Consider the following 14011-nt stretch of genomic DNA (forward strand, 5'->3'; position numbering starts at 1 on the left):
CAAAGCAACTTAAGGCAACCCAATCATGCTAGGCATACAGTTATGGGTATTTTGTATTTATGATTTAAAAGAATAGTATAACATTCTTGAAATTTCAGGAAGCCTTTTTATGTCAGTGTTCTTTCATGCATTTATTACAGCTATTTATATCCCATCTTTGAGGCTGCAAATCCTTTGACTGCTGCTTATAAGTAACACCAGTGTGTATTTTGAGAAGGGGAGGGGGTGAGGAATGAGCAGTATCACCATAGAGGTAATTACAGTGGTGCCCCGCAAGACGAACGCCTCGCAAGACGGAAAACCCGCTAGACGAAAGGGTTTTCCGTTTTGGAGGCGTTTCGCAAAACGAATTTCTTTATGGGCTTGCTTCGCAAGACGAAAATGTCTTGCGAGTTCCTGCGGGGGTTTTTCCCTCCCCCCCCTTTTCCTAAGCCGCTAAGCCGCTTAACAGCTGATCGCTAAAAGCCGCTAAACCGCTAATAGCGCTAATCCGCTAAGCTGTCAATGGGCTTGCTTCGCAAGACGAAAAAACCGCTATACAAAGAGCCTCACGGAATGGATTAATTTCGTCTTGCGAGGCACCACTGTATAAGGAGGATTCCTAGTAGGGCAGCTGGTGGTAGACAGCCTCATAAAAGGAGGAAAGAGTCCAGCTGCAACAGGCATGGGTTCCTGATATTATCTCTGGCTGCCTCCCTTGCTTTTCTGGAATCCTTCCCACAGGGCAGTTGACAGTAGATGGCTCTGTGGGTGCAATCCAGCGGGAACTGCAACATGCGTTTAATGTTGTTTTTGTCCCTCCCCACAGGCCAGTTTGTGCCTGTTGCCCACTTAGCTGGAGCAGCCTGTGGAGACTTCTTCACCTCTCTGTCAAGCTCTCTTCCCTTCTGACAGATTTTGATCCAAAGGGTTTAAGGCCACCCTCGAGCAGGACATTGGTTGCTTGCACTGTGACACACTATGTATGAGAAACTGATTGACGTGTCTGTCTCTAAATACCTTGATGAGACTAAAATGAGAATAAGTTGTAGAGAGTAGAGAGCAAGCCATTTCAGCACACCCCTGTTTTTAATTTGTCACAAACCCTTTTTGAGACTAGTAATAGGTCACTGTTGCAAGTCTTCAGCTACCTTCTACATACTAAAGCTTCTGCAAATGGAAGTGGTTAAAGTACAGCAAAATGCTTTGGATTTATTTCCTCAACATATAAAATATCTTAATATTCAATCTATAAAATACTCTTATAGAGCAGCTTACAATAGACAATAATTAGACACAAAACAATTAAAATGATGGCACAGCTGACCATAGACTGATAAAACTGGAATTAAACTGATGCCTGGGAGACTTCTGTGTTTTAAAAGCTTTACCTGGCACGAGAAAAGGATGTCAAGCTGCTCACCACTGGAAAAAAATCAAAATCCAGGGTGAAAAGACCCTCCCTCTGGTCTACATTTGTTTTACCTCTGACAGCAAAAAGCGACTCCAGAAATGATAGTTAGGCTAATAGCTACAGCACAAATGCCTAGAAATTTACTATGTAGGCTGGTTTTTCTGTTTTCTTCCTCTGCGCACAGCCTATTTAGCATTACTATTTGAATGTTGCCTTCTGAGTGGCTATAGTCAGACATAATAATAAATTTTTAAAAATCAGTTCCCAATCTTGAACATTTTTGGCTTAATATGTTAGCCTTTTATCCATAATCATAATGGGAAAATATGATGAAATCAAGGATCACAAAGGTGGGCTTCAGGAAGCAATAATTTATGTGAAGCTGGACTTTTCCATTGTTGGCTTGGGAAAGTAAAAGTTCCCTCCATGCTGGTGCAGCTTGGACTTTGCATAGGTGGGTAGTAGGAGCTCTATGCTCATAGACGCTTGAAGAAGACAATAGAATGCTTGAGGAACTTTACTCTACAAAAAAAAAAAAAAAGATCTGATCTGATTTGCACCTCTCAGATGTGCAGATCAGAACTTAAGTATTTTTTATGTCGCTCTTCCCTGAATTTTATGAAACAGTTTTCAGCTGAAACACACACACACAGAGAGAGAGAGAGATAACATTTTTTGATGCATTTATCCCAAAGTGTTTTGATTGCATACATACTTAATTACAAATGTTGTGCAGTTGTTGTTTTAATTGCAGAGAAATGTTTGAATTGGGATGGAATGGATTTGGGGCTGAACACAGGCAAGCAGAAACAGATCAGAAATATAATGATCCATCTATCCCTAGCAGCTATTAGAAAAAGTCCCTTATGGGCTTGGGGAACCTTATGGCCTTCCAGATGTTAGACTCTGACTCCTATCAGCCAAGTCACCATAGCCAATTATCAGGGTTGATGGAAGTTGCCAAAGGTTTCTCCACCCTGGTCTGCTGCTACTCTAAGGCATCTGTTCTTGGGTCCTTTAAATTGCAAGCGATCACCTTCAAAAGGACCCTGAACTTGTACATGCAGAGACAAATGCAACTGCGGCATTCATTCACACTGTATATGATACTAGAAGAAATGCTGTGTTATGTATTAAAAATGACCCAAGAAAATGTTTTGTTACATTTTGAAGGGTATGCCTTTGGTGCATTGCACAAGAGGCAGATGGAAGTTTCTCCCTTCCCAATAAGCAAGTGATTTTAAACCTTCCGTGTTGACCTAACAGGGAAATAGCATGAGTGATAGCTCCAGTGTGGTTTTTAGATGCCTGTTCTTACTTTGCTTCACTGTACATACAGGGTAATCAAATGTTCTGTTCAGCAGGAGGCTTTTTCAACTTGATCACTATTAAAGCTGAAAGGTGGATGTCCTTGAATCTGCCCTACTGTCAAGCATCAGATGATGTTGATGGCTTCAAAGGAGACATTCATACTAATATCTCCCGATATTTCTGTGACAAATAAAATACTGATGAGCACACAAATCCAGTGGGGTGTTTTTGTTTTTGTTTTTCAGCAGCATAATCTGTCTCTTTAAAATAAAATCATGTGTAATACAGTATTGGAGGACGCAGCTGGCAGTGTGTGGGAAATAAATGTTTGAAGGATGTTTTCCTTGTGGCATCTTTTCAGTATTTCAGCTCAACCATTCCTCATAATACTAAACATCAATTTTTACCTTATCTGCTTTGTCCCACAGTTATGATATTTTGTAAAAGCAGGTGAAAAACTGGTGCTTTCGTTGGCAGGACTTTTGTTTGAATAAGCATGCTGTATTAAAAGTCTGGAAGTTATGCTATGGTGTCTCACGTAGTGCTTCGAAAATGGGTGCAATTTGCTTATTTTGTGAACTAAGAAAAGCTTACTAACCACAAGCTACTACAAAATTACTATCCCTTTAATGTTGGAAGTCTACCTCAGCCTCCTTTAACGTCTGATATTTCACCAAACATTTTTTACAAACTTATTTTCTGAACCATAAGGGATAAATGGGTGTTTCTGTTATTCTTCTGCAAAAGGTAATATCTTAGAATGCCAAAAACAAAATTCACTTATTAAAGCTGTAACTGCAGAAGCACAGAAAATATTACAAACATGGTTATCACATTTAATTAGTTATATTTAGGTTTGAAAAAATAAAGTTAGCATTTTTTGCAGTTCATCTTCTTTAAGTTGTGCATTCTTGTCCCTATTGAGGCATCTGCATGATAAGCATTTTGTGGTAGTTTTCCTACAGACAAAGTAGCTATCTAGTTAGGGTACTTGGCTGTGTTCCCAAAGAAGTAAACTGGATTTTGATTGGTCTCACCCTAAATGGCCTTTTCTCAGTTTGGCCTGCTGTCTAAGAAAATGATGACAGGGTAGGCCTTCAGGGGGACTTAAATGTAGTAAGAGAGGTCTAATCTTAAATGAGCCACATGAAAAAGTAAGCAATATATTCCTAATTCTATATGATACTAAACTTCACCTGAAGAGCATTTAACACGGACCAGTGATCTATGTGGTCTACATGTGCATTGAACTGTGAATTGAGTATTTCAGTTTGGGGCGATTTATTTCAGGGAATGAGGGCTGTGATAAAACAGGTTACACTTGAAAGTGTGTATCTTTGCACAAGTCTTTGCTTTCAGATAAACCTTTAATTTGGGGGTTGTTTTTGACAGGATGTCGGTGCGAAGCTTGACAAGCAGGTGATAGAGAACCAGCAAATAACAGCAGAGCAACCTACAGAAAATGTATGTATTATACTCCAAATGGTTTCTTATTCATTTATTTTATTATTATTAACAATTTATTATTCTTATTATGTATATGTGCGTCTGGTTTAACATGTTTCTCAAGGTGATTTACAAACTTAATTGTAAAAATGATAGAAAAAAACAATGGAAGAGAAGGTTTTTAAAAATTACAAACAAACACCTAAGGTGAATATATTTTCATCCACTTAGCTACAAGCCTCCATCTTATTAAGAATAAGACTGTTATCCCTCATTCAACCAACCTCTGCATCTAGACCTCAATCCAGGGCCTTCTCAGCCCTTCCTCATTCAGGTGTCAACAGAGAAATAGTGTTTGGTGACATCCATGGTGGCGCTGTGGGTTAAAATACAGAGCCTAGGACTTGCTGATCGGAAGGTCGGCAGTTCAAATCCCCGCGACGGGGTGAGCTCCCGTTGCTTGGTCCCTGCTCTTGCCAACCTAGCAGTTCGAAAGCACGTCAAAGTGCAAGTAGATAAATAGGGAAGGTAAACGGTGTTTCCGTGTGCTGCTCTGGTTCGCCAGAAGCGGCTTTGTCATGCTAGCCACATGACCCGGAAACTGTACGCCAGCTCCCTCAGCCAATAAAGCGAGATGAGCGCCGAAACCCCAGAGTCGGCCACGACTGGACGTAATGGTCAGGGGTCCCTTTACCTTTATGTACTGATAACACCTTACTCCAATTTTCCTGTTGACAACTCTCAATGACTTCATCTAGTTCTTAAATAGCACTGGAGACAATGCAGTGCTCCATGGCACCACATAGGTCAAAAGCCAGTGGGGGTGGTGAAATAGACATCCAGTTGTTTTTTTCTGGAGATAAGGTTGCAACTGTTGCAGAACCATGGCCCCAATCTCTCGTAGATGGTCCAGGAAGATGCCATCCAAAACTGGTATGAGGTTAAGTAGGAGCTGCAGCGTGGTGCCCCTTTTCCCTCTCTTTCCCTCATCCATCCATGTAACGAAGGCTGATTCAATCCCAAATCTGGATTTGAAACCAGATTAAAATGTCCCCCAATAATGACTGCAATCCTCTTGAGTAGGACCTTGCCCCCAAAGGCCATATTTGCAGCTGGACAGTAGTTGTTTGCTATTTAGTTCAGGGTGGGTTTTCCTTTCAGGAGTGACCTTAATGCTACCTTCAAGGAGGCAGGTGCACCCCCCCCCCCATGCAAGACATTTATCACACCCTGGGCCCACCCATTCATGCCCCTTCCATCTAGCTTTAATGAGCCATGAAAGGCAAGGGTGAAGAGGGCACATCCTTGGGAGTTTACTCCCAAGCACCTGGTCAGTGTCATCAGGCTGCAAAACCCAAAACTGATCCCACAAAGCACAGCTGACTCAAAGCTGCATCAGTTACGGCATCTAGCTCACTACAGAGGTGAACAACTTCTTCCTCAAAATGCCCAACAAGCAAATCACAGAGGGTTTCTGAGGTGTCCTGGGCTCCATCCACCAATATAAGTGTCAGGACTTAAGAACCGTCCTGACAAGCTCCATTGCAAATGGCTGAAAGCAATGAAGTGGTCCCTCTTTGTTGCTTTTACTACCACACTATAGGTACAGTTGTGGGCTCTTGCAGCAGACCTCTTTCAGCTCAGAAAAAGTATGCTTTTATTTAGTTTATAATAGCAAGCTTTTAAATGACCTTGTAAAACAGCCAGAAATAATAATGGAAAACATGGGATTCTTGTAAAACACTGTCAAGATTTTACCAAAGCTCGTAAACCTTATGGTAAATAATGTTTCAGTAGTATGTTCTCTGACCAAAATTTTTGAAATTGCAGCGTCAGAGGTAAGTAGATTATTACTTCTAAAGCTGTTAAATGTTATTTTACGCTCCCCACTTCTGATCTATATAAAATATCTCTGTACTGTAGTTTCAACTTCTTGTTTGGGTTTTAGGAGGCTTAACAGTTCAATGTCTTTGATTTATCTCCCCCCCCCCCACTTTTCCCTTCCAGTTTCGTAACCAATTAAAGCAATCAAAGTCTTCAACAGTAATCCCTATCAGTTTACACAAGATATCTTTGGCTCCGGCACCTTCTTATTCTCCAGAGACAGAGTTCACCAGCAGAAGTATGAACTTCTTACTTCTTTCTGAAGAATACCTTTCATTCAATACAAAGCTTTTTAGCGTGATAATAGCATGCAATGTTTTATTTTAATTTAAAAGTCTAGATTAACAGCTACAGTGCCGTTTACTTTTACATGCTTTAACATATTTTTTCTTAGAACATTTCATGTAACAAACATATTTTATCTACCTCCTCACTCTGCTGCATGGAAAGACCAGGCCTTGTTGTCCATGTGTATGCTACCCTTAGGCTTCCTCCTTCACTCATAAGAATGAGGCATGAACAGTATAACTGCTGAGATAAGGGCTCAGAAACCTCAGCCATGCTAACTCTGCAATCACCAAAATTCCATAATGTATTAATAAATAACAGAGGTTGCCACAGCTGAGCATTGTGAACTTCTGTCACACTGCTTGTATGAATAAACCAATATTATGAGTGAAGAAACTTGTCAACACCAGTGAAAAGCAAGCTCTTGACTGCCCTTCGGCTGGCAGAAGATCCAGAAGAGGATCTGATGTGTGAGTGTGAGCGAGCATGTGTGTGCAGTTGGATATAACAAGTGCCCTAGCTTATCAGAATGGTGTGTCACCTTCCCTAAACGTTAACTTGCATGTGAATTGTGAAACTGCATCCAAAGCAGCATACCTCAGATCGCAAGAATTTAATGCAGGTGCAGAGCAAATTTTGACACTGAGTTTATTCCTGTGCAGCTTCTTTCTTTGTTCGGCAATTGTGCTTTTGTTCACCGGTACATTTTATCATTTGTTGCAGGTGGCTTTCCGCTTCCTCTGGTGGATCCAGCGACTTGCCCAATAGTTCCTGGACAAGAAATGACTATAGAAATCTCCAAGGGTCGATCAGGCCTTGGTCTCAGTATTGTAGGAGGAAAGGATACACCACTTGTAAGTTGTTTGGTGGTTTTGGAATACTATTTCAAGTTTTCATGAATCTCAAAGCTGCTCCATTTTTGGTACAATGAAGGAAAGACATGTGGAAATTCCATATTACATGTTTGACATGTATACTTGGATGTTCCTTTAATCTCTCCAAAGGACACCACTGGTGGATACTAATATAGCCACAAATTTAATGAAAGCATGTCATGGCCAATATGTATGAGTAGATGTGTGATCACCTTCTTATTTTCTAAGCATTCTCTGTTGTTCATGTCTTTAAAACACAAGAAGCTGCTTATTGCTTATATACTTAGCTTATTTCCCACCTATTAAAAATGAATTCAATGTGATTTACAATAATAAAAAATGGTAATATATGTAGCTACAGTAAGCCATTAATGATCTATGCATTATGAGTTAGTTATGAGATCACTCCAACTTAGCTTTTCCTTGTTTACAAATCTTTGACTTGCTGTTACACCTGAACTAATTCGATTTTGGTTGGTTTTACTCCAAACAAGCATTTTAGTTGGTAAGTCAATAATAGACCTTCTCTTCAGTAAATGGTTTGTTTGAAGCAAAGCAAAACAGAATTCTAATACAAATATAGAATTAGCAGAAATTTCAGTGTGAAAAGTTATAGAAAAGAAAGAATACACTCCATTTGATTTGGGCCTTTCAGCCTGGCTACCTAGCACTTAATATGGCTAGGAAAGCAACAGCTATAATTGAAATGTATATGAGAGAAAGCAGCAGTCAATACAGCAAATCACATAACCTCATTTCCTTGCCATCCTCTTCGTAAGAGCATTAGAAGATTGCTGGTGGAGCAGACCAAAGACCCAGAGGCTAGCGTCCTGTTTCCTACACTGACCAGCCACATGCTTATGGAAAGCCCACCCAAAAAAGATATGAAGGCAATAATGCTTTCCTGCTGCGATTCACTAGCAAGTGGTGTTCAGAGTCATGCTGCCTCTGATCTTGGTGATAGTATATAGCCATCATGAGTATTAGCCTTTGACAGCCTTATCCTCTATGAATTTGTCTAATCCCCTCTTAAAGCTATCTAAGTTGCGCATAAATTCCCTTAACGCAGCATAGCTTAACCTTAACTATGCACCTTGCTTGATCTGCTGTTGCATATTTGATGCTTCCTTTTTCTGATGAATGCTTAGGTTTTCTCTTACGTATATGGTAAAAAGATAGGGGCAGGAGACTAAATATAATAGCTTTTTGCACCAAAGATAAGCTTTTGAAAGTGTGAACTTCAATATCAGTGTGAAAATTGCATAATGTCACAGGAGATGTCAAAACATACGTAGGTTCTTATTAGAAATATGTGAAAACTGTTCCCATGGATTAACAGATTTCTTTATTGAAAAATCCCTCTTTGAATTTTTGACTTTTATTGTCAAAATGCAGATTGAGAGTTCCCATCTTTGGATGATATTACTTGGGTATTGTTGGGCTTTTTACAAAATAATCATGTTTTGTACAGGAGAAATGAAATTTCTACCAGCTTCCTGTCTGCTGCCTCCTTGCTCTCCACAGGCATGTCTCAGAAGACTGGAAAAATATGGTTCATATTTTTTGCCCATTGTTATGTCATGAAGCTACAGTTTAGCAATTTTCATCCTTTTGAGACCAGGGGCCCACCTTCAGTCCAAACAAGCATTTGGGCACCAACTTCTTATTTTTTAAAAAAATCATTCGTTTCTATGTATGATAGGAATGCTGTGGCTACGAGCCATTTTAGGTCAAGCTGCAGCCTGGTATTTGGTCCTGATTCACCTGTTGAAGACTAAAGTATAGTTTGTACAACAGTGAATCCATGCAGCTATCATTAGGCTGTAGGACTGGATCTTACGACCTTCCTATAACAAGGGAGTCTGAAAAGCTGATTGTAAAAGAAATACTTATCCTGCTTTGTGGCCATTCCAGCTGCATTTTTCACTATTCTTGTGAAAATTATACAGTTATGGGAGCATGCTTAATAAAATTTAAACTGCTTTTTTATTTCAGTAAATGCATTAGCAATTTGATTACACACCTTCTTCCTGTATGCAGCCTTAAGCATTTTTTTTCATTCAGCAGTAATTTGTACTGCAAAAGAATCCAGTGTTCTGTAAATATATGATCACTCATGCCATAGAAACAAACCAGAAGTTTGACATGAGACCTTGACTTTTTGCTACAGCAGAGTGGTTGTAAATACTGTTAGTGGGACTGCAAAGGAGGAAGCTTCAAAAAAACCCAATTCCATCCATATCTTTATCACAATACTTGCTTTCAGGCAAGGATATTAATATTTTCTTCCTCCTCCATGTCTTTCTCACTTCATGTCACCTTGCCCTGAGTGATGTAGTGCTATTTCACTTTAAATGTTTTTGAAAACTGAGCACATTCTGTGACCTCCTGCTGACTGCTCTTCCTGTGATGAATAACTTTATACAGAAAGCAAATTCCATGTTACTGAATAAATGAAACCTGTTCATTTTCATTAGAATTAGCTGCTGAAAGCCACTCCGGAGCATTATGTTGTGTAGATTTTAGTGTTCCTATCACATGCTTAAGACTCAGTAAAAACGTGCTAAAACATCGTTATTTATAAATCACTATTTCGTTGAAAAGATCAAAGCAGGTAACAAAAATACATAAACCCATACAGTAAAAACCATATAAAGAGGTTAAAACAGACATCAATTAACTATTGTGGAAAGATTTATTCTTAATTGCCTGCCTAGGAGTAGAAGTGGCTGGGGCAACCCAGTCAGATGGGCAGCAAGTAGTAGTTGTAGTAGTAGTAGTAGTAGTAGTAGAATAAATAATAATAATAATAATAATAATAATAATAATAATAATAATAATAATAATAACAACAGCAGCAGCAGAAGAAGAAGAAGAAGAATAGAAAAGTTGTGAGCTGGCCTTTAAAAGTTGAAACAGAAACTACCTGCTGAATCTTTCTTGGTAAAGCTTGGTAAAGTATATCCTAGTTATAAAGGCTTTGTGTCGTCTTGTTGTCAAATGAGCCTTTCCAACTCGGGGAGTGACCAACAGTGCTCCTGCAGATTATCTCCACAATCAAACTAGGATATAATGGTTCAGGTGATGTAAATTATGTAAATCAATGCAAGGACCATGAACCTGTCTCAGTAGTAGATGAGCAGCCTGTGCAACTTCCAAACCAGACCCATGGGCAGCCCCACATAGAACGCATTACAGTAATCCAGTCTTGAGGTTATCACTGCATGGACCAAAGTGGGCAGGGTATCTCTGTCCAGGAATGGCTTTAGCTGGTGAACAAAGGAAAGCTGGTAAAAGTCGATCCTAGTCACAGAGGACATTAGGACCTCTGATAACAGCGATGTAACTAGGAGTACCCCCAAGCTGCACACCTGCTCCTTCAGAGGGAGTTCAGCCCCATCCAGAACATGTACCTTCTATAGTTCCCAAATGTGGGAACCACCCAAAGAGCCTCCTTCTTCAAGCATAGTTTATGAGCCCTCATCCAGTCCACTGTATTCAGACGCCAACCCAGAGCTTTCACAATCTCCTGGTTCCAATGTTATGGAGAAGTAGAGCTTTGTGACATGAGCATCCTGGTTGTCAAGAATCTTATTTCTACCTGTAGTACCAAGGATGGGACACAGATAGCACTCCTTATAGGCACTCCCTAGTCTTAGAAGCATTGATGCAAGCTAGAACGATGTTGACCTTGTCATGACACAGCATGCTTTTGATTGATGCTCAGTTCTTTGCTCATTATAACCCCTAAACCAACCTCAGAAATGTGGCTGCCTAGACATTTATTCCTATTTTATACTTGTCCCTGCATTTCTTCCCATATTCTTTCTTCCTGCCAAATTTAACCTTCTGTTGCTATCTGCACAGCTCTCCGCTTTCTAAATACAGTTTTTGAATTCTTAGCTTATCCTCCAGAGTATGTGCATCCTTCTCAATTTTGTATGGCTGGTTGTTAAAACTGATAGCTTGGGAATATTCCGGGGGAGTATGTGGCATTCCATTTCAAAACAAATGGCATTGCTGGTGAAATGATAAAAAATATGCTGTTTGAAGTGTCCCCCCCTCCTTTAGGGGGGGTCTACTCCTGACAATAATTGTATATCACAGAAACATTCCCTAAAGCAACATCTGCTGCTGCCTATATTTTCCAGCCTTGGTAATAAAGTTAATATATTTTTCAAATTCATTTATTGTGGTGGATTTAACTTGCAGCCACGCTGTACAAGGCTGAACACCCCTGTGAAGGCCTTAAAACAGCCATTACTCATAACACCATGGTTTTAAATTATATATTATAAGTTTATATTAAATTATAAAAGTTAAGCATGCAGGATTAAAAATGCAAGTTGACTTGGAGTTCAGATTTAACTCATGCCTAGCTGTGTATAATATGGTGGAAGTATTACACAGAATAATTAGCCAAATTATGGCTAATGTTAGCCAAAATCTGGATTCTTGCACTGGAAAGAGGAAGAAACGCCCTTTCACTTTAGTGGCTGTGGCCGATATAATGCTGTAATAAAAATACACAAGCGTGTTAAAAATACATAGAGTAAAAATGTCTAGTCATTGGTGCTGCCAAAATGCTCAGAAATATTATTTATTTATTTATTTATTTATTTATTTATTTATTATATATCCCGCCCATCTGGCTGAGTTTCCCCAGCCACTCTGGGCAGCTAAATAGCGCCCAAAACATATTTGTCTGATGCTGAAATGCTGATAAAGTTGGTGTCAGGCGGGCCTCTCTGGGGAGAGCATTCCATAGACAAGGACCGACTTCAGGGGAGAAATGTTATTTCATTGTCACCCACTGGATCTCCTTTGCACAAATAGCCTCAGATGACAATCCTAAGGTCTGAAATAATGTCAAAACCAGCACTGCAAATTAGACCCAGAAACAAATTGGCAACCAGTGCTGCTAATCACAGTACACCTTGAGGCTATGGAACTTCATGCTCCATTCAAAGTGAATTTCATCCTCTTTCAACAATATTAACCCTGATTAAAACTTACTGACCAGGTTTCCCCCTTAACAAATACGTGAAAGCATGGTGTGAAGCTGGTTAAAGTTGCCCACTGTGTGGTTATAGTTGTTCTGGGGAAAATGTGTGGCTCTGTGAATGATCTTGTAACACGCTCGGTATTTTGCAACAATGGTTAAGAGATCACCAGCGTAATATATGCGGCTGGGGCAACCCAGTCAGATGGGTGGGGTACATGAAAATGATGCTGATGATGATGATGATAGGAAAGGTCACAGTATTTTCATGTCAGTTCTGCATTCTGGACTGTAGTCTCGGAACTTACTTTTTATGTATAAGTATTGATACTGAGATTATGTCTTCCGTTAGGATGCTATTGTAATACATGAAGTGTATGAAGAAGGCGCAGCGGCTAGAGATGGCCGACTTTGGGCTGGTGATCAAATCCTTGAGGTAAGATTCATTATTTAACTCTGCAAATATTTCTCGGTTCCATACAAAACCAATATTTTAAGAGGGGAAACCATGCATTGTACAAGAAACATGGCTGAAATAATCGACTTATTCCTCTAAATAATAATAGATAATGGGCTTTTTATCTACTTCTTCATATACTTAAAATGTTGAGATCCATAAACATCTATTGATCAGATTTCTTTAACATTTGTATTTTAAAAAATACATATGTATATTTATCACATCGCAGATATATAAAATACAGGCTAAAACATATGAATGCAAATCATGAACATATTGTAAACATAAATACTAAATATTAGAGAAGAAACATACAAACTTTCATTTAGCGGTATTCATTGCCAAACAACTTTTTCCTTTTCATCAGATATGCAACAGCATTATCATGTTTGATTTAAAAATTTAGACAGTAGGCATTAGTGTCACGAGATGATAAATGTTACATCACTTGTCACCATATGTCACAAAATTATTTTTATTTACCATCTTTCTTTTTGATGAGCTGTCAGTTTAACTTTATTTACCCAGCCCATTTTGATTTAAGTATTTAAAATTATTTCTAAACCCTTAAAATCTTGTATCTATTAACTGAAAGCAGAAGCTGCTTTTATCTTCTGTAACTTATCTTCATATCAACTGAAGCTGTGTTTTGACAAGCCACTTTATGAACATTACTGATTTTTCATGTGTCTTGTATTTAGATGTCAGGTAAGGAAGGGTTAAGAAAAAAGTTGGCGTTTGATTGTAGCTTAGAAAAGAGGTCCATTCATGATGGTTCCAGAGTGGATAGAAGTACCTCACTGTCAAGTCAAGAGAAATTCCCAGTCCACCTATTAGGGCTTCCATGTAAGGAGGTTAGGAAAACATTGAGGGCAGCTTGGGAATTACTCTTAACAGCTCTTTCACCAAATGTTTCTTGTTTTGGCTGCTATTCCTATTTTGGCTGCTATTCTTAAATAACAGCTGTGTATCACAGTAATGTGTCATTAATAGCAGAATGGACATATCAACCAATAGATTGTTACTGGACCGTACAGGAAACATGTTTGCAGACCCAGGTGCAAAAAGCATGTGCATGTGGCGTGGCGCAGGGCCAGCCAAGGGTAGAAATAAGACACAGGATTGAAACTGGCCACAACTTTTATTGATTACAGCTGTAGGTAGGCTTTGACAAAGGCAGTGGGTATCAACCAACCCTCCTGCTGGTTGATTAAAAAAACCACTTTTATCGAGAGTCACCCTATGCCATACATCAAATTAGGGTGAACCCATTAGGGCCGTCACCTGGAAGGCTGCTATGGTCCATCAGTGGCCATGTGGACTCCTGGGCAGAAGCATGTTTTCCTAGTTCG

The 14011-nt window shown here is 39.4% G+C and overlaps 1 protein-coding gene across 8 annotated transcripts in view; it reads left to right on the forward strand.

Moving 5' to 3' along the window:
- The window catches only part of PATJ (PATJ crumbs cell polarity complex component), a 148950-nt gene that overhangs the window by 108866 nt on the left and 26073 nt on the right, over positions 1-14011 (forward strand). For all 8 annotated transcript variants that reach the window (XM_081915689.1, XM_081915695.1, XM_081915693.1 and 5 more), the window contains 4 exons: positions 4097-4168; positions 6158-6272; positions 7046-7176; positions 12552-12635. In XM_081915689.1, the coding sequence (XP_081771815.1) occupies positions 4097-4168; positions 6158-6272; positions 7046-7176; positions 12552-12635 (402 nt within the window). The remainder of the gene's footprint in view (positions 1-4096; positions 4169-6157; positions 6273-7045; positions 7177-12551; positions 12636-14011) is intronic.

Source organism: Podarcis melisellensis (assembly GCF_964234715.1).
Source record: "Podarcis melisellensis genome assembly, chromosome: 6".
NCBI lineage: Eukaryota > Metazoa > Chordata > Lepidosauria > Squamata > Lacertidae > Podarcis > Podarcis melisellensis.